Genomic DNA, 21499 nt, shown 5'->3' with positions numbered 1-21499 from the left:
ACACAGATACCAAATCTTTCAGGCATGTTGGCTGTGGCAGTGTCATTTATTATTAGAAGGGTTTAGCAGCCATCTCAAAAAAATAAATAAATAATAAATAAGAGGGACACAGCTAGTAAGAATAAGAAAGAGGTAAAACGAACAAAAGAGAAAACAGTAGCTTCAAACACCCAACTTTCCTTTAAGGAAGTCCCTGGGCCATAAGTCAGTATTTGTTTCAAACACACTTCATGGAGAAATGAAGAGACAGGCATTTTCTAGTCTCAACCTACCCCACACGACTTGGCTGGTGATCTGGAAAACTTGCTCATAGCAAGCCCTAGACCAGCTCAGCCACTGTGTGGATCTTCTGATGGCGAATGAGGTTGCAGTGTCGATTAAAGCTTTTCCCACATTCAATGCACTGGTGAGGTCGCTCCCCTGTGTGGCTTCTCTGATGTTCAATGAGAAATGAACGCCGACTGTAGCTCTTACTGCACTGGCTGCACTGATACGGCTTTTCTCCTTTGTGGATTCTCTGATGCTGGATAAGACCCGCACTCTGACTGAAGGCCTTCCCACACTCCTTACAGTGGTACCGTTTCTGTATATTGTGGATTCCTCGGTGATTAAAAAGACCAGAACTTCGACTGAAGGCTTTCCCACATTCATTACATTCATAAGGTCTTTCTCCGGTATGAATTCTTTGATGTCGAATGAGACCTGAGCTCTGAGTAAAGCTCTTCCCACATTCATCACATTTGTGTTGCCCCTCTCCTAAGAGGTTTCCCCACTGCCTCTCTATCCTATCCTTATGTTCACCAACTTCTCCATGTGGGGGATCCTGCTGTGATACCTCCCAGGTCTGCTCATTAAACATTTTCCCATGTGGTTCCACTATCTTAGGACAGTCTTTCCTTAGCACCAACTCTCTGTCCTCAGTCTTGGTTAGTTCATCTGAAACAAAGAAAAAGGCTAGGTAAATGTCACTTGTTCCCTGAGCCTATGGGAAGGTGACTATGTCTATAAAAATATATCATAGAAAAGGAAGTGGGCTAGAAACAGAAGGGTTAGTGTGGTAACACCTTCCCCTAGGTAAGGAGGAAAGTTTGCCCTCTTTGGCAAAATGCAGGTCAGTCCATCCCCATGTAAACTTGGCCTGGGGAGTTGTTTTTTGAGCCAGAGTGTCACTCTGTAGCCCAGGCTGGAGTGCAATGGTGTGATCTCAGCTCACTGCAGCCTCCATTTCCCAGGTTCAAGCAATTCTCCTGCCTCAGTCTCCTAAGTAGTTGAAACTACAGGCACGCACCCCCACGCCCAACTAATTTTGTATTTTTAGTACAGACGGGGTTTTGCCATGTTGGCCATCCTGGTCTTGAACTCCTGACCTCAGCTGATCCACCCACCTCAGCCTCCCAAAATGCTGCGATTACAGGCATGAGCCACTGTACCCAGCTGGCAGTATTTTTTTTATACTTCTTCATGGGGAAGGATGGGTAAAGATTAGGGTGGCTTCTCTGGAGTATTCCCTTATACCTCTCTCCCCTTTCTGAGATAACCTCAAAGTGACCCTTTCCAAGGAAAGTTACTTCATGTATTCATTCATTCATTTTCAGAACAAGTATTAAACTTCTACTATTTAGGTGCTTCAGGCAGTACAGTAGTCCCCACTTATCTGTGGTTTTGCCTTTACAAAGTTTCAGCTACCCACAGTCAATCACAGTTCAAATATACTAAATGGAAGATACCAGAAGCAAACAATTTTTTTTTTTTTTTTTTGAGATGGAGTCTTGCTCTGTCGCCCCTTGGCTCACTGCAACCTCCGCTTCCCGGGTTCAAGCGATTCTCCTGCCTCAGCCTCTCGAGTAGCTGGGACTACAAGCACACATCACCATGCCTGGCTAATTTTTTTTTTTTGGTATTTTTAGTAGAGATGAGATTTCGTCATGCTGGCCAGGCTGGTCTCAAACTCCCGGCCTCACGATCCATCCGCCTTGGCCTCCCGAAGTGCTGGGATTACAGGTGTGAGCCACCCCAACCGGCACAAACAATTCTCAAGTTTTAAATTTGGCACCATTCTGAGTAGTATGATGAAATCACATGCCATCTGGCTCTGTCTCACCCAGGACATGAGTCTTCCTTTTGTCCAGCATATCCACACTGTACATGCTGCCTGCCTGTTGCACACCTAGTAGCCATCTTGGTTATCAGATTGACTGTTGCAGAGTCTCAGTGCTTGTATTTACATACCCCTTATTTTACTTAATAATGGCCCCAAAGTGCAAAAGTAGTGAGGCTGGCATATTATTATAATTGTTCCATTTTATTATTAGTTATTGTTGTTAATCTCTTACTATGCCTAATTTATAAATTAAACTTTTTCTTAGGTATGTATAGGAAAAAAATAGTATATACAGGGTTCAGTATTATCCTTGGTTTCAGGCATCTACTGGGAGTCTTGGAATGTATCCCCCTTGAATAGTGAGGACTACTATACTTTAGGACTTTCAAATCCACAATTATCCAAGGTGCATTCCCATCATAAGACCTTTGTTCTAGTGCTTCTCTCTTCCTGGAAACTTCTCACCTCAAATGAAAGCAAGGCCCACTCTCTCGCTTCCTTTAAGTCTTTGTTCAACTCACCTTCTCAATAAGGTCTATCTTAATTCTATTTAATATCACAATCTGTTTGCCTTATCCATAGCACTCTTAATCTCCCTTATCCTGTTCTATTTTTGCCTTATTCCATAGGCTTATCACCTTTTAACACATTGTATCATTTCTTTACTTTTATATTTATTATTATCTCCCTCTTGCTACAATATAATCTCTATGAGAGGAGAATCCTTCTGTTTTATTCCTGAGAATCATGCCTGGCACATAGTCTGATTTCACTTTGCAACCCAGAAAAAGGCCGAGGACAACAGACCCAGGCCTCCTCTTTTGACCAAAATATTTGCCTCTTTCTCCCACATCTAACTGTCCTGTCTCTCACACACAAGAATAGGTACCTCTTAGGACTCCTCTGTTGTTAGGCCGTGTTTCTCCTCCTCCTTTTAGCTGGGGGATTACAACAGTTTTGGAAAATAAAAATGTGTCTGTAGAGAACAGATGGGCCCCAAGTGGGATCAGTACTGCCCTCCTGCTCAAACTTCTGAAATCCATAAGGGAGCTGGGTAAAATATAAAAAATCAGACATTTCCCACCTTTTAATGATTACCATGTATACAACTTTCATGACTTATGAAGCACTTTCAGATATATTATCAAACTGACTCACCACAAAACTTGATGTTATTATCCCATCTCTTTAAAGAACTATAGAAAAATATGGGCCAGGCGTGGTGGCTCATGCCTGTAATCCCAGCAATTTGGGAAGCTGAGGCGGGCGAATCACGAGGTCAGGAGATCGAGACTATCCTGGCTAACATGGTGAAACCCTGTCTCTACTAAAAATACAAAAAATTAGCCGGGCGTGGTGGCTGGTGCCTGTAGTCCCAGCTACTTGGGAGGCTGAGACAGGAGAATGGCATGAACCCGGGAGGCAGAGCTTGCAGTGAGCCGAGATCGTGCCACTGCACTCCAGCCTGGGTGACAGAGCGAGACTCCGTCTCGAAAAAAAAAAAAGAAAAATATGGGAAGATACAGATATATGGGTAGACAGACTATATAGAGAAATGTCTGGAAAATATGCAGCAAAGTGACAAGAGTAGTTACCTCTAGGGAGTAGGATTCGGAAAACTTCCATTTTTTACTATATAAACTTTTGTATTATTTGGATTTTTAAATAATCAGCATAACTTAAAAAGAAACTCAAGCTTACCTATTAAATATTGCTTGGCTAAGAATTTGAAAAGCTGGAACTTGAATTTGGTCCTTGTAATTTCAAACACTATGTTGTTTTATAATATTTGCTTTACCTAAATTTGTAACACATACCTGCGCTGATATCCTACAAGGAGAACTCTCCAGTCTCCAGATGCCCTCTGGATATTCTCCTACAGCCATAGTAGATGCTTAATCAACACTTGTTGAATGATATATGGATAGATGAGTGGATAGGTGGAAAATATAGATGTGCTTCTTGGAAAAGGGGATTCTCAGCAGGGTTCTAGATGCAGTTTGGAAGGTAGAAGAAAGGAAGTGGCTAGAAAATAAAAGGTCCAAGTTTATAGAGAGAGAAAGAAGAAAGAAATAAAGAAATTGACTGGAAAGATGCTCATAAAGAGGGAAAATGATATCAGAGGCAATTTTAATCTGATAAAGTCACAGGAGCTATAAGAAGGTCTGCACAGAATTTACTCAACACATACACTTTAATTTAAATCAAGAGATGTGTTCCATGTAGTAGAAATCCATAATTGCTAGGGTAAATGAAATAAACAGAAGCTAGAGACAAAGAGGCAAGGGAAGTTGCGGCTTTGATGCATGTCGGGGTAATATGAAACTGAAAACAGTAGAACCTTGCTACAGATTGACTGTCAGAAGATTAACAAAAAGTCAGTAAGAGCGTATGATTTTTTGTGTGGGAAATCAGACAAGCTAGAGCCAATTCCTGCAGGGAGGGCTAGAATGGGAAAGCAGCTGACTCAGTCCCAGTGCTCAGTACCACAAGGGTGGCCACTGCCACCTCTCATAAGATTACAGAGAAGGAAATGGCAAAATTTGATTTCACTGGATTCTCCCATACAGTTCTGCCACTTACTAAGCATATCTCATATCTTTCTACTGCAAGTATGAACCCAAATCAGCAAGGGTGGCACTGGTGATTTGTGACAATAGTGATCATGTATTAAGCATAATGCATGCCAAGTGCTTTTCATAAATTGTATTCGATACTCACAATGACTTTCTGAGGTATATACTGGTTATGGACTAAATCGTATTCCCTCACATATGCTGAGGTCCTAACCCCTCAATATGATTACATTTGGAGACAGGGCCTTGAGGAAGGTATTAAAAGTTAAATGAGGTTATAAGGTAGGGCCCTATCGGGTAGGAATGGTATCTGTCCTTATAAGAAGAAGATGAGAGAGCTTGCTCTCTCTGTGTGTGCACACAGAAGAAAGGCCATGTGAGGATACAGCAAGAAGATGGCCATCTATAAGCCAGGAAGAGGCCTCACCAGAAACCAAACCTGATGGCATCTTGATCTTGGACTACTAGCCTTTGAAAATGTGAGAAAATAAATTTCTGTTAAAGACAACCAGTCTGTGGTATTCTCTTAAGGCAGTGGAAGTAGACTAAACCAAAGCTATTATCAACCCCATTTTGTAGATGAGGGATCTGAGGTCAAGTGGTTAAGTAATCTGCCCAATACAAGCAGCTTCCATGAGGCGATGCCAGGATCTGAATCTGTCTGTCAAACCTTGAAGTCCATTCTCTGAAGCTGTGCTCCACAGTGATCCCTGAAAGCCTTCCTCATGTACCATGCATCAGAAGTCCAGAGGGCTTCCAGGACGGTACTCAGGGAGAAGTCTGCACACAGGGAGAAGGGTCAAAGATGAGCACACTAGGCCCTCAGAAGCACTGACCATTACTGCTATCTGGTAAGAAGTCTTTGGATCTCCTGTTTTCCCAGCTCTGGGTTTACTGTTTGTTTTTGCTTGACCAGGTGAGATTCATTCAACATCAAATAAATGCTGTTCCTCACCTGTCTCTTCAATAGAATGGCACTTCTGAGCAGAGTCACATGTGAGCTGTGGCTCCTTAGGCTGGGACTGAAGGCTCAGTGGTGTCTGCTCTGCTAGAGGCACCATCTCTTTACAGAGGATTTCTTGTCTGTGTCTGTGGGCCACCATCTGGGGACAAAAAGACAAGATTTGACTTTTGAAGAAATTAACTGTCTGAAATAAACACTTCCAAGAAAGAAGGAAACAGGAAGGAGAGTATTTTATCACCAGTGTCAAGGAGACACAAAGCAGAGGATACAAGGATTCTTCGCATGCCAAAATACACATTTTTCTCTAGCAAATCTCCCTTCCTACCTCACGTTGTGGTTCATCGAGCTCTCTCTCCAGATCCTCCAGCAAAATCACAGCCTCTTCTCCACTCTCCGGACAGTGTTCCCTCACCCAGCCCTGGAGCTCCTTGGGCAGAATGGATAGAAACTGCTCCAGCACCAGCAGATCCAAAATCTGCTCCTTTGTGCTCACATGCGGCCTCAACCACTGGTAGCAAAGTTCCTGGAGTCGGGTAAGAGCCTCCCTTGGTCCAGGGGTCTCTTGGTAGCACAGCTGTCGAAAGTGCCTTCGGAAGATTTCCCTCGCCAGTGGATTATTGCGTTTCAGTCTAGATTCCTGCCTTTGAAGGTGACTTTTTGCTTCCACTTTCACTGTCAGAAGTTCTTCCCATGCCTCGGGAACTTGAACACCCAGGGATAAAACCTCCTTTGAGTTCGTATTCATCTTGACCTTGAACAGCTTAAAAGGTACCCTCCAGCTGGAGCTATGCTTCAAGACAAACCTTGGAGGCGCCTGCCTAAGCAGTAAAAATAAATTATTTATATAGAAAAATTATAATAGCTGATGACAGAAACTGATAATACAAGCAATTATCATAGGCCCTAAAGCTCTTCTCTGAAAAGTGATTTGGTGACCAAAGGATGGAAATAATGGAAATATGTATCTTCATCATGTGCAAAGAGCATAAGCTTTTCAGTTACCCAGATATGGGTTTTCTTTCTTTCTTTTTTTTTTTTTAAATGGGGAATTTCACTCTGTTTCCCAGGCTGGAGTGCAGTGGCATAATCACAGCTCACTGCAACCTCAAACTCCTGGGTTTAAGTGATCCTCCCACCTTGGCTTCCCAAAGTGCTGGGATTACAGGTGTCAGCCACCACACCTGACCCAGACCTAGGTTTTATTCTGATCCTAATATTTGCTAATTGTGTGACCTTGTGCCAAGCTTTTAAATCTTCTTTCAAACTTGGTTTCTTTATGTGAAAAAGAAATAGCAATAATACTTTACAGAGTTCATGGAGGAAAACAGCCCATGAATTAGGGACTGCACCGATCACTCAGAAAGTCTGAATAAAAAGTTTGAACTCACTGTATAAACATCAACTTAGAGAAAGAATAAATGGAAATATTGTTACTGTCGACTAAATGAATGAACCAACATTTACTTTACTATTTACTTCAGTTTTCTTAATCTTCAAAACAACCATTTAAGGTTGGTATTATTTTCACTAAATTTACAGAAAGAAAGACTTAGGTGGATTCCAAGTCCTGGAGCTTTCCACACCGCCCTGCTGCTACTGAGGAGTAACAGTCAACACTGCACAAGTCTACAATATGCTTTCAGATACAAGACTATATTTCATCCTCACAATTACCCACTGAGGTTTCATTATAATAATTATTTCACTAGATAACAAATGGAAGCCAGGGAAAGTTAGGTAGATTGCCCAAGGTCAACTTCTTTTTGAGGACAATCCTCAGAAGCCAAAGAAGCCCAAGGGAGAAGTTTTCTCCACAGACCCAGGAAGCGCCTGAAACCCAGGGGGGTGTTCCCAAAATGTGTATCTCCAAAATGTCAGGAAGCACAGCGCAGCAGCTGAATTCCAGCTTGACAGGCCCTATGGCAGACATCTGGGGAATCTGAATTGGGAGGTGGAGAGAAGTACAGGGAGCCCCAGAATATGCCCTTTAACGGACTCCTCAGTGATTTGTATGTATTATAAGGTTTGAGAATCAAAGAACTAAGGAAAAGGGAATCGGGAACTGCTACATTCTGCGCTTGAAAACCAGTCCATTCAACGCCCCTTAATTTGCTTTTAGAATCTATTGGTGAGAGGGTATACAGGTTCTCCATCGTGAAGGCTGCCAAAGTCTTAATTGTCCTTAACTTCCTCTCCCGGGTGTTTCTTTCCCTGAGTCCTAAGTCTGTTGCCGTTATTCACCGAGGTGACCCTTCAGCCTCGCAGTCCTCCTACAACCCTTTCTTGTACAATGTCCCCACAGCTGGGGATGACCACTCTGGTCTAGGGAACACCCGAAGCCGCCCGGCACTGACCGCCGCCCCCTCCTCCGGCTCCCACTTCCCAGCGGCTGAGGTTCACTTTCCACGCCCCTTTCCCAGCCCCATCCTCCCTGACCCGCCTCCATTCCCGGTCCCCACAGCCAACTCACGAGACCCGGAACGCGCAAGGAGGGAGAGGGGGTTACCGGCCCGGCGTTGCTAGAAGCGCGGCACGAACAATGGCCGGGCGGGGAAGAAAGATGCCGACCTCTCCTCGAAGGCGGACGGAGCAGAGGCACTTCCGGGCCGGTCTAGGATTCCATGTCTCGATGTCCGGCGTTCACCTTGCTTCGGACTCAACCCCCAATTTCCTGCCGTCCAGTTCTTTTTCAGCAGTGAATCACATAACTAGAATGTCATACGTGTGTGGGCCGCACACAGGTTTTAAACGGAAAACGTTGATGAAGCATAGACCGTTAACTATTGAAAATGCTGATTTTTAAAAGCATTTTTAAAATTAATACATTCTTTATGGTTAAAAAAACCCTCAGACAATACCAAAATTAATAAAGTAAAATGTCAAACCCCACCTACCCCTCCTTAGTCCCACTCCCTGAGGCAGCCACTGCCACCGTTAGCCTGGAATTTGTATATCATTGTGATCCTCTCTCACACACACAAAGGTATTATTTTATATTTAGCCTTTTCTCCCCCGCTTATTTTAACGTCTTCACTTCATGTATCCTAAACAGCTTTACTCATCACGTAAGTCTAACTTATTCTATGGGTGGATAACAGTCCATAAAACTATTTATTTGTCCAGGCCCCTACGTATTCTTTATTTAGGCATCTGCCTGCCTGCTTGCCTTCTTTCCTCCCTCCCTTCCTCTTTTCCTACCTTCCTCCCTCCCTTCCTGCCTTTCTCCCATCCTCCTTTCCTTTTCTTTCTTTCTTGTTTTTGTTTGGTTTTTGGTTTTTTGCTGTAAAAGTTTTCTGGAGTTTTAGTAATAATAATACAAAGTCAAACCAAAACCAATTAAATAAATTTGTCACCCAGGCTGGAGTGGAGTGGCATCATCATAGCTCACTGCAGACTGCAGCTCCTGGCTCAAGCAATCCTGCCTCAGCCTCCTGAGTAGCTGGGACTACAGTCCCACACCACCATGCCCAGCATTTTTTTTTTTTTTTTTTTTTTTTGGTAGAGACCAGGGTCTCACTTTGTTGGCCAGGCTGGTCTCTAACTCCTGACCTCAAGCGATCCTCCCACCTCGGCCTGGCAAAGTGCTGGCACAGGCATGAGCCACCATGCCCCAGCCTTAAATAAATTTTATTGGTACAAGAGAGCGTAATTGTAGGTACTGTTAGTCATTCATCAGTTTTACTATGCCAACCAGAATGATGGTGTCGCGTAGATTAAACTATATTCTGTTTGTTTTAACAGAATCTTATCATTTATTTTATTAAAGTAGTAAGAAAGTATCTTGTGTGTTAATGTAGGCTCCATGATCTGTTTTAACTCCAAAATGGTAGTAGCTCGGAACATTTCTGTATTATTTTCCTCAACCTAGCCTTCTGAGGGCATTAAATAAACCCGAGCTTTATGCTTTACTTCTATTTCTTTCAAATATCCAATAAGTATATAATCAACAAGAGCACTAACATGCAGAAAATTTGCTCAAAAATCCTCATCACTTTTTCCACCATACCATGTTCACTTGCAAATCCCTCATTACAAACTTTCCTAACAAACTATGAAATGAGAGTAAATACTCAATTTCTCTTAGACTTGAATAGACTGTTTAAATGTTATTCTTTTCCATTTTGGATGACCATCTGTGACAAGTAAATGCAATTTAATATCTCTATGAAACTTCTTAAACGTCTCACTGGCAGTTGGTTAGGGTCTCTCACTGGTTTATATGTGCTTGCTAAGTGGGTCAACTATAGGGCTCAGGCAGGCTCCAGCCCAGAGTCAAGTGGGCAACACATTGGACTTCACAATGGTTAGTCCTGAGAGAGACTGGCTTTCATTTGTCTGTTTCCGGGAATATTCCACTATGGCAGTATTTTGATGAGTGTCCTGGGACAGAAGGGATTATTTTAACATATGACTGGGAATCTGTACTGAATACTGAAAATACCACACCAACTCAAAGACAAGAAATACTGACTGCAAAATCAACCAAAAAGGTTAAGGATTACCTGAATCTAGAAGCAGGCATATTGGGATACTAACTTGGCTGTGGGTTATTCCATAATCTAAAAAATTAAGATGAAATAAAGCAAAAAGAAAGAGAGAAAGAAAGAAGACAGAAAGAAAAAAAGAAAGAAAGACAAAGCAAGCAAGAAGGAAGGAAAGAAAGAAAAACAAAGAAAGAAAGAAAGAGAAAGGGAGAAAGAAAGGAAACGAGGGAGAGAGGGAAAAAGGAAGGAAGGAAGGACTTGGAGGATTGGTGACAAAGAGATTATTGATGGAACTAGCTCATATGTGGATAGATCTCTTAGAATAGATACCAAATGTACAAATATTTATGTCCTGTATGAATCTTCATTAACCCACTGTGTCAGAGGGTTTCAGTAAGCAAGTGAACAAGATGATGGTGAAACAGAACATGGACTCCTCCTCTTCACAGCTTACTGGGATCCCTCCTTAAGCATGAAAATAAAGGAAAAATTGTGAGTCCCTTCAAGGGAAATTCCAGGCACCCTGCAACCAGCAACTAGGGAAATAAATTAATAACCTGCTAAGCAAGAAGATAATAATAGCATAAACAATAGTCACCCAAGTGAGTCAGAGTCATGAGATGTTTGTTTCCTTATAGAAACTAAAGATAACATTTGATATATGTCCTTGAGTTGAGTTGTTTTTCAGAAACCAGTACCCCCACCAGATGGAAAAGGTTGATCACTGTCATATAGACCTTGACAGACAGGAACCAGAAGATGGATAAGGAAGTCCTAGAAATTTTCCAGCCTCTGACTCACATTGGAGAATCTCCTCATCCATGCCTTAAAAACTCTTGCTTGTAAGCCGTCTTACAAAGAGTTCAGATCTTAAGTGTTAGTGGCCCAATAACCTTGCTTGGTGCTCTACAATAAATGCCTTACTTTCTCTCACTGCAAATCCTAGTGTCAATGTTTAGCTTTGCTGCACTGGAGAAGCAGACCCAAGTTTTGTTGCTTAACAATCTGCTCTATGGGTATCAGCAACTCTTTTTTCAGCTATCTCAGCATTTGCTCAAGAAACTTTTGAACATAGTGACCATGGCTGCCATGATGAAGGCTGTACATAGGCTCAAAAAACAAGACAAAACCTTTTCTGTTGAAATCCAATTGCAAGAGCCAAAACCAATCCTAATCCCTAGAAATGATATAATATCACAGTGGAAACAGCCAGCCACCTGATGGTAAATTGATTGCATTCAACTGTTTCCATGATGGAGAGGACAAAACTTTTCTTCAAAGCAATAGACACTTTGGGATTTGGATTGGCTTTTCATCCCTACCATGCTCTGTCAGTACTGACTTGTTGAAAGCCCCACTTACACCAGCCTCAACTTAGGTGGGCATTAAAATAAAATGATTTGGTCTTTTCCTTTTTTTTTTTTTTTTTGAGACAGTTCAACTTGTTCTTGTGAATCCTTTCCTGTCCCTTAATGATGTCTTGAGCAGCTCCCATAGCTTTCTGGCAATTTTAAGTATTAAAGGTCTTATTCAGCTTATTTTTAATTTTAAATTTTATTGTTTATTGAATAAGTTACATAGCCAAGGATTCAAAATATAAGAGGTACAAAAGGGCATACATTGAAAAATCTCTGTGACATTTTAAATTTTGTTATGTGTGATAATGATATTGTAGTTCTGTAGGAAAGTGTTCTTACTTTTTAGAGATGGGTACTGAAATATTCAAAGATGGTATGCCATGATGTCTATAATTTAATTTAAAATACTTCAGCAGAGAGAAAGGCGGGGAGTTAAATATGACAAAATGTGAACAATTATAAAATCTAAATGATAAGTATATAGATGTTCATTACATGTTATGTAACACAAACTAGAAATAAAATCCAATCCCCACCCCAACGCTGGCCAACTAAACAGACCCCTTGTGGCAAAAGTGATACCAGAAAAAACCTAAAAACTGAGTTCCCAGCCCTGACAGACTGAGAGGTCAGACACGACTCATTATGCCCTGCTCCCTTGTGTGGTTTAGACACAACTGACCAGCATTAAAGTTAAAGTAGAGATCATAAGACTGATAGAATAGACTCTTTGTGGCAATAAGATATCAAATTATAAGCGGGACCTAAGTCCATGCCAGGGAAGGGTTAAGTCACGCTTCCTTTCACTTAAAGAAGAAACTATGTTCTAACTGCCACAAGGTTTTCCTTTTTCTCTAGCAGCTAAACAAGCACTGCCCCTGAGATAAGAAATATTCAAACAATTTGCAGCTCCACTAGATGCTGACAAACTGTACCCCTGTTCCACCAACTGTAACTATAGCTTTGACTGAACATGAGACTGATTTTAGTAACTTTCTCCTGATAAGACCAACCATGGACTCATTCTCGCCCTTTTACAGAGATTGTGCACTTCTGTGCTCTCATGTCCTAAAGTGACCGTTTGATGTATAGACCCTAGTTGTAATACATGCAAATGGTAAGTCTCTACTTCAAAGTGAACATGTAACATGCATGTTTGTTCAATGTGCATGTGTCAGGACCCCTTCCTGAATATTCATAGCTCCTTCAGTAACCTGTTGAAATGTATGTTTGGTCAACTCATTCAGCATAAAGCTTCTACCTCAACCCCTCCTCCTTCAAATTGCCTGTCTCTGGATGTGGCCGGAGGAAGGCTTCCCAGCCTGTAGTTTGGCCAGCTTGCAGGCTGTAACCCTTAAGAAGAAATAAAGTCTTTTCTCTCTTTTTCTAAATTTGTATCTTGTGATATTTTCTTTAAGTTAAAAATACATAAACCTTTGGGAGCACATACATTTCCAAATTCAGGTTTTTGTTTTTTTTATTTTAGAAAGATAATGTGCATACACTGTATATTATGTAACTTTCAGCAGAGTTTCAGAGCATATCAAACACCTCAATATTTCTGCTTTGAGATTTATGATTAGTCACTTTAAATGAGTTAAAGGCTATGAACAAGTTCAGTTTTCCCCTCAGATAGATTGTAGTGCCAAATTTATGGAGGAAAGATTTGGAGTTTTTAGAATTTTATGGATTTTAGAACTGTGATTAAGGGATCCTGATATGTACTAGTCTATTTTCTGTGTTTTTTGCATATTTAAACATTTTCAAAATAAAAATTTGTTAAATAAAAATATACAACTTATTCCTACCACTAGTCACCTAATTTCATCCACTAGAAACAGCCAAAGGTATTGATATCTTTTTTTTTCTTCTAGACAGGATCTCTGTCTGTCACCAAGGCTGGAGTACTGTCACCAAGGCTGGAGTGCAGTGGCATGATCTCAACTCACTGCAACCTCTGCCTCTCAGACTCAACAGATTCTCCCACCTCAGCCCCCCAAGTAGCCGGGGACCACAGGCATGCGCCACCATGCCTGAAGAATTTTTGTAGTTTTAGTAGAGACGGGGTTTTGCCATTTTGCCCAGGCTGGTCTCGAACTCCTGAACTCAAGTGATCTGCCTGCCTCCTCATCCCAAAGTGCTAGGATTCCAGGTGTCAGCCACCATGCCCGGCCTTCATTTCTTATATAGCCTTTCAGAGATATTTTAGATATGTAGAAGCAAATATTTATATATAATTTTGCCCTGGGATTTTACAGAAATAGTAGAAATTTTTCCTATAGCCATACATATAGAGCTGCATCTCTATTTTGACAGCTGCATACTATTTCATTATGCGCCAGTCATTTATTGATAAGCAATTAAGCTACTAATATTTCCTATCACTTTCCATTTATAAACACTGCTGAGCTTCAGACACGTATTATCTTACATATGTGTGAGTCTGTCTCTAGGATAAATTCCTAGAAGTAGAATTCCCGCGTCAAAGAATATGCACATTTAAAAAATATATAGACTTCGGGCCGGGGCGCGGGAAGGTGCGGGTCGTCGGCGGAGAGAAGACAGCAGCTCCAGCGACGTAGGGCCAGGAGCGCAGGACCGCCCCGCGGCCCCATCCCAGAACTTCTTCCGCCCCCCCGCCCCCGCCACGGGCCACCCTCCAGTCCGTTCTCCCCGCCCGGTCGCCGCCCGCCAGCCCTTCGTCCCCCAGCCGCCCAACCTCCTAAGAGCTGAAAGAATTATTTTTGGGAGTCATGACCACAGCTGCCTGCTTCCCCCAACCCTCGACGACGAAAAGGACTTCGGCCCCCGGCCCGGCGGCTCCGGGGAAGGAAGAGAGAGCGACCTCCGCCCAGCGCTCAGGGCCACTCTAAAGGGAGAAGCTGCCCCGAGGCCGGCAGAGCGCCCAGCCGCGGCGGCGACTGGAAGCCTTCTGGAGCCAGGGCGGTGCACGTCCCCTATGCTGACTCTCTGCCTAGGAAAGGACCATGCAGCTGGAGATCAAAGTAGCCCTGAACTTCATCATCTTCTACTTGTACAACAAGCTGCTCTGGCGCCTCTGAAAAAGAAATAAGAAGCCCACTGGTACCCTGACAAACCACTGAAGGGCTCTGGCTTCCACTATGTCCACATTGAGGAGATGGTGGACCCCGTTGGGGAGCTGGCCGCCAAGCTAAGTGGCCTGACAGTGGAAGATGTGCGGGCCAATGTGCCTGAGGAGCTGAGCATATGTATTGACCCCTTCGGGGTGTCCTACCAGATTGGCGAGAAGGGAGCAGTGAAAGTGCTGTACCTGGATGACAGTGAGGGCTGCGGGGCCCGGAGCTGGACATGAAGATCAAGAGCAGTTTCAGCCCTGACGACCAGATACTCTTTCTCCTCGGAAGCCAGGACATCTCCTTGTCCAACTCCCCGTCGCTATGCTTTGCCCATCACCCAGCCCCACCTTCATCCTCTGCCTCGCCCAGCCCATCACCTTCACCATGGACTCCTTTGCTGCCACCAAATTAGGTTCCACTAAGATGAAGAAGAGGGGTGGGGCAGCAAGTGGTAGGGGTGCAGCCAGTGGTGAAGCAGGTGGCCAGCAGCCACCACAGCAGCCTCCATGGCCCGCTTCAACACCAACAGCTTGTTAAAACACAAGAGTCTTTCTCTGTCTGTGCATTCATTGAACTTCATCCCGGCCAACCGGCCCCTCAATCCCAGCTCTGGCCCCAAGGCCACGAACAGTCTCAAGTACAACAGTGGTGGCTCGCCCAGTTTCTTCTTTGATGGGGCCAATGGCCAGGGCAGTGGCACCCCAGCCCCCTTTGGAGGCAGTGGGGCTGTCACCTGCAACGCCAGCAGCTTCTACATGGTCTGGGTATTTGGAGGTGGCACCACCCGCCTCTTCCTGGAGAAGCTACCCTTCATGGAAGGCCTCAGCTACAACCTGAACACCATGCGATATCCTAGTCAACCATTCCAGTCCGTGGTGCTGGCCGACTGACCGTCTACCTGCCCTGGGGCCAGGAGCACCCAAGACCACAGAAAAGAGAAAGAAAAGGAAAGGCCAATAAAAAAAAGGAGGAAAAGAAAAATGTACAAAAAGATTTTCGATTTTCTCACTCTCACTTCTAGAAAAAAAGATCTAGTGCAGGCACGGAATGGGAGGGGCTTCCAAAGCACCAAAATGTGTTTAACCAACCCCCCTACCACTTACAATTTGCCCATCGGCCTGTAGTTTGGTTGGTTTGGGTTTTATATTTCTTTTTTCTTTCTTTTTTTTTAACATGTAGTTCTTTATATAACATCTTTAATTGGTGGCTTCCTTTGCTAAGAATGGGCCAGAAATGAATTTCTGCTCCCTGTTCCTTCCTTCCTCCTCACACTCCTGGTTTAGGATTGGTGTGTCCAAGCTCACAGGGAAGAAAGAGCTGCAGCGGAGCCTGACCCTCCCTGGAACAGGGACAGGCTGACCTGTGTCACTGCCTCTGTCACCCAGCTATTCTCACACTGAAAGCCATCCAACCTTGGCAGGCCTTCTCAGTCCCTGTGACCGAAATAGGCCTGACTCCAGCCCCCACTCCCTTTCAGGCTGGGCCACAAGGAGCTGCCAGCTGGCCACTTGACACCCCCCCACACACACCCTAGAGCTGATGTCTGTGACTACAGGAAGGTTAAGCACTTTATCTAGTTGAATTCCTGTCATCTCTGTCCTGAGGCCCCGCCTCACCGTTCCCTCGAGGCCCAGACCATCATCAAGGCCCTGGCCACCTAGCCACTGATGCATGTGGCCTTTTCTTTCTCTCATGCAGCCTCTTCTCCCCTGGGGCAGAGGTTGTGGGGAGGAAGGTGGTGTGTGTATGTGTGTGTGTGTGTGTGTGTGTGTGTGTGTGTCTGGTTTACTGTCCAGTTTTAAAGGATTCCAAGCCATGTGAAACTTCCTCACTAGATGTGATTCTGGGTTGCGGCAAGTGCTTATTAATGACTGAGGCTGGGGAATGGGCTGGGGGTATTAGCAGTTCTTTTGCAGTGTATGTGGTGAGGTCACACCACTATGGCTAAGCCTAAGACACTCCCAGAGAGAAGCACTGCAGAAGGAACTGGTTTCCAGACTGCAGAGGGATCTGCATTTTTGTTTTTGACCACCCCCACCAAAAAAATAGGTTAGCTCTGAAGGGCAAAGGGAATATCCAAGCCTCTGATGCCTATGAGAAGTCCCTGGACTTTGACCCTCCTGTTGTGTGATGTTAGCCCCGTGGGGAGCTGCTCACCTGAGCACCTTTGGGGGTGAGAAGGGAGGCAGGGAGGCAGGGTGGGATATTGGAGTCAGTGTCTGTAGTGGGTAGCCCCGAGCCTGGAAGAGATACTTTTTGGTCTTTTGGTTGTAGATGTTATTTGAGTACATTTGTGCCCCTGCCTGATTGAGAGCTTCTCAGTACTTCTTGCCATCCCCCTCACTGCCCTGACCCAACCCCACTGGACCTTAATACAGTGAGGGGTAGTATCCTGGACAGGGACTCTGCACTCCCAGCTGACGTGTTTGGATCACAGAAGAGTGTTTGCTCCTCTGCCTTTGCCAGAAGAGGGTTTGTTTCTCCAACCCTAGAAGGCCAGGCAGACGTGGACAGGAGCCAGGGAAACAGGGTAATGAACTTTTTTTTCTTTGGCAAGTGGGGCACTTGGCATCAGGGACCCATCACTAGAAAGCACCAAAGCCCCTGCCGCCACACCCACTCCATCCTCCCCAGGGACCTCAAGTGGGCAACTGCCGTGGCTGTGGGTCCAGCCCAGGCAGGCACTGCCAGCCTCCTCTCCCTGCACTAGGCACTAGTTCTACTTCCCCCAGCAGGCAATGCCCTGGTTTCTCAGCCCAGCACTATCTGCTCCCCTAGACTTCTCAGGGGCCAGCCCAGTTTGGGCCGCCCTCTCCCTCATCCACGGCTCCCACATAGGTGACAGGCCCAGCAGATAGCTTCTCTCTGGGAAAGGTTAGATGCTGCCTTACATCCCCTTCTAGCCCTGCTATCATCCACACACACGGGCATCCACCCACATCTAGGTCGGCTTGTTTCTCACCACATGTAGGGAGAGAGGGGTGACCAATCTCTTCGTGTCTTTTGAAATATGAGGAAAAATGTGTGTTCAGGAGCATGACTTTAGTGCTGGGCTCTAGGGCCCAGTTCAGTCTGTCTTGTCTCAAATCTAGGTATTTTTGCTTCAATTTTATTTTTTTAAGAAAACAAAAACAGAAACCTGCACTAATTTACCTGGTTTCATAGGAAAACTTTTGAAAATTTTTTTAACATTTTTTGATGTCCATTTGTATTGAATAATTTGCTATATTTGTGAGATGTAAGAGATATATATAATAGATGTATATTTCTAACATAATAAACATAATTTTTTTCTTTTCAAGATTTTTCCTTAAAAAGATGAGAGAAACATTTTTTTTTTCAGGAAAACAAACTTTAAAAAAGAGAATAAAATCTTTACTCCCCTTTCCCCATCCTGTCTCTATCTATCCCTCTTTTCCAGGAACAAATCAGAAGGTGGGTTATCTTGTGAAGAATGTAAACTGTTAGTCTGGAATGATGTCTTTTCCTCAATGCAGTGAGCTACAGATCCTCTAGTTTTCTCTCTAGGGATGGGGAAGGGGGCATTGAGGCAAGCCTGGAGAGGAGCCAGGGGAGCAGGGTCATGAGCTTTTTTCTTTAGTGAAGGAAGAATACAATCAAGGGGTTTGTATTCAGAATGTTGTGCAATATTTTGGAATGGGACATTGGTATGTTTAGAGATTTTTAGTTTAAAAACAAAACAAAAAGATTTATGAAATCTGTAGAGTTTCTACTATTCCATATTTTTTTAAGTTTGTATGGAAAGCATGATATATTATATAATTTTTAAAAATGTATACATACTGCTAGATTGCCCCCAAAGTAGTTATAAAAATTTACAGCTCTCTAACAATACCTGACAGTTATTTCCCCTCCCACCTTCACCAAAGTTTTTGATCTTTGACAGTCTGATGGGTAAAAAATGGTATATTATTGTGGTATTAATGAACATTTTTTTAAAAACTAGCTCTGGTGAGTTTCTTAAAGGAAATTTTTGCATGGTTTACTTTTCACTAGTCTGTGCTGGCATGCTTCTAATGATACCAGAATCACCTGGATCAATGATAGCAGGTGTTCATACTCTGTAGTATTTTCCGCATCCTGTGGCCAGTTCAATATTATTGCTGCTGTAGTGATGGACACCAGTTTTGGCCAAAATTATGTAGTACTCTATTTCTGATTTCTTCAAAGGTGGGCAGTTGTTAGCGAGAATGACTAATTTCACTTTGCCTTGTCTGATCATCTTCAGAGTCCGCTTGTACCCCAGCACATCCTTTCCACTTTTCATAACAAGTTGGAGCCTAGAGTTGCTGGATTCCAGTGATTTTTTTGTTTTCTTTGTGGCCACCATCTTCCTACCTTAGGTGGCAGATGGCCTCCATCCAAGAGCAGCCACCAAGATGCTGCAAGGGAGTGAGAAAGGAACATTTCTTTAAATATGAATGAGGTTGAATGAATTAGTATTCATGTATATTTCCTTTCTGTAAATTTTCTGTTTATGTCTTTTCCATTTTTTCTCTGTGTGACAGTGTTTCTTTTTGTTTTTGAGACACAGTCTCCCTCTGTTGCCCAAAGCTGGAGTGCAGCGGCGTGATCTGGGCTCACTACAACCTCCACCTCCTAGGTTCAAGAGATTCTCATGCCTCAGCCTCCTGAGTAGCTGGGACTACAGGCGTGTCCAAAACACCCGGCTAATTTTTGTATTTTTTGGTAGAGACAGGGTTTCACCATGTTGGCCAGGCTGGTCTTGAACTCCTGAACTCAAGTGATTCGCCCACCTCAGCCTCCCAAAGTGCTGGGATTAAGGTGTGAGCCACTGTGGCCGGCCTGTGATAGTATTTCTTTTGTTGACTTGTATGATTATCATGCATTAGGGAAATCAGTCCTTTGTGATAAACACAGACTTTTTCTATTTAACTTTGCTCGTGGTTTTTGTTATACAAAAATTTTAAATTTTTAAGTAGTTTAATTTAATAATCTTTTATGTTTTCTAGGTTTTGTGTGATACTTAGAAAGACCTTGCTCATGCCAAAACCATAAAAGAAAATTCTCTCTTTTATTTATTTTTTTTAGTGCTTCTATGGGATTTTTTTCTATTGAAATGTTGAACCCCTGCTTGTGAGATGTGAGGTGTGGATTATGCTCTATTTTTTCAGATGTCTATCTAGATATTCCAGTACCCTTTATAGCATAATTTATCTTTTCTCTACTGCCTTGAAATGTCAACTTTATCAAATGCTTAAATATTTGTGCCTGCTTCTGGATTTTCTATCCTATTTGTACTACAAGGTTTTATTCACTATACCTTAAAATATGCCTAAATACCCAAAAGGTGTATGTCTGCCTCATTATTCTTTTCTGAATTTTCTTAGCTACCAATGTTGTTTATTTTCCACATAAACTTTAGAAGCAATATATACAGTTTGAAAACAAAACTCTATTTTAATTTGTATTGGCATTATATTAAATATGTAGACTAACTTGTAGAGAAGATTAACAAAGTGTTCTTTATATTCGTCTTGTAATTTCCTTCTAAATTTATTTCTCAATGTTTTATCTCTTTTGTTGCTATTGTAAATGGGATTTTTCTTCCACTGTGTGTATGGGTAGGAAGGCAAGTGATTTCTCTTATTTGTATAAATATATTTAATTTCATAAATAAATCCTAGTGTACCTTCATATATCTAATGTAATGACACTTTTATCTCCTTCTTTTGAATTTATTTATTTAAATAATTCTAACCCAAAACACTACAAAATACTTGTGATGAAAGTGGACATCTTTCTAACTTGTTGCTAACTTCAAAGGCAATGCGTATAATGTATTCTCTGAAAAGCAGGATGATGACCGTTGATGTAAGTTAGATATATTTCCTAATGTGAAGTAAGGAGCTATCCTCTTTTATTAAAAGTTTCAAAAATTATTACTAAAAAAATGGATCTTAGTGCAACCAAATGCCATTTCCACATTTACCTAAATCCTTTTATGCTTTTTCTCCTCACATATGCTAATATGGTGAATTATGTTTAAAGATTTTTCCATTTTAAATAATACTTATGCTCATCTCCATTTTGTCATTGTGAATTATTTATTCCTTTAGTGTGCTGCTGGATTATGTTTGCTCCCATTTTATTTAGGATTCTGCGTAAGAAAGAATAAAAAATGGGGTTTTCCTACTGGTAATTATCTTAAGTTTTGAGATTATTCTTAGAATTGTTTCTGAAAAAAATCAAATATTCCCTTTGCTTTTTACGTTCTGGAATCGTTTTAAATGCATTGAAATTATCTGTTCTATAATGGTTTGTGAAAATTTATCTGTGAAACTGTTATGTCTGATGTTTTTTCTGGGGGAAGTCTGTTGACAACTTTTATCTGTTCTGTTGTAATTGGTATGTTTGATTTTCCATTTCTTCTAAAGGTTGTCTGGTATATTTTCTAGAAATACATTGCAACCGGGTTTTTCAATCATATTGCAGAGCACTGAAAAAAAAAATCTTTTACTTTCTTCTGCATTTGCGATTATAAGCATTGCTACTACCATTGACTCTCTGGAGTGAGGGCAGTTACAGGAACTAACCACTGAGAGAACGGCAGAGCTCAGAATAGAAACTGAAGCGGAGAGGGAACTCAACTCCCATCTAACGCACGGTTTTGGCAGTGCGCGCTTTGTCAGCTAGGGTATTTAAAGTTCGCGGGAAGTGGAGGTGCAAAAGGAAGAAAAAACCAACAGGTTGGGCGCGGTGCCTCGCTGTAAACCCAGCGTTTTGGGAGGCCGAGCGGGAGGATCACTTGAGCACAAGAATTGGAGACTAGCCTGGCCAACTCGGCAAGACTCAGTCTCTACAAAACGAACAAACAAAAATCAAGGAATTGGATCTGGATCAAAAAGGAAATTCCTTGAAAGAAAAAGGTCCGGG

General features: G+C 42.6%; 1 protein-coding gene and 2 pseudogenes across 3 annotated transcripts; 1 reads left to right on the top strand and 2 right to left on the bottom strand.

The window, feature by feature from the left end:
- ZSCAN9 (zinc finger and SCAN domain containing 9) lies at positions 1-8209 on the bottom strand. Of its 3 annotated transcripts, XM_058432525.1 has the most exons (5): positions 5967-8105; positions 5633-5780; positions 5117-5126; positions 2991-3133; positions 1-936 (listed from the first exon to the last, which is right to left on the bottom strand). In XM_058432525.1, the coding sequence occupies exons 1-5, from the start codon at positions 6384-6386 to the stop codon at positions 320-322; spliced, it is 1338 nt and encodes a 445-aa protein (XP_058288508.1). In that variant the 5' UTR covers positions 6387-8105; the 3' UTR covers positions 1-319. The 3 variants fall into 3 exon arrangements, with proteins under 3 accessions (XP_058288508.1, XP_031996729.1, XP_031996728.1); XM_032140838.2 differs by lacking the exons at positions 2991-3133; positions 5117-5126 and adding an exon at positions 8148-8209 and having other exon boundaries at positions 5967-6459; XM_032140837.2 differs by lacking the exons at positions 2991-3133; positions 5117-5126 and adding an exon at positions 8112-8204 and having other exon boundaries at positions 5967-6459.
- Positions 8210-14470: 6261 nt separating this feature from the next.
- On the top strand, positions 14471-15471 carry LOC116460010 (protein Tob2-like; annotated as a pseudogene).
- A 3113-nt stretch (positions 15472-18584) lies between these two features.
- LOC116460009 (large ribosomal subunit protein eL30-like) lies at positions 18585-18932 on the bottom strand (annotated as a pseudogene).
- Positions 18933-21499: the final 2567 nt, after the last annotated feature.

This window comes from Hylobates moloch, unplaced genomic scaffold (assembly GCF_009828535.3).
Source record: "Hylobates moloch isolate HMO894 unplaced genomic scaffold, HMol_V3 SCAFFOLD_20, whole genome shotgun sequence".
Taxonomy (NCBI): domain Eukaryota; kingdom Metazoa; phylum Chordata; class Mammalia; order Primates; family Hylobatidae; genus Hylobates; species Hylobates moloch.
Note: the sequence above shows the minus strand (reverse complement) of the source record. Positions and strands in the feature narration are given on the sequence as shown.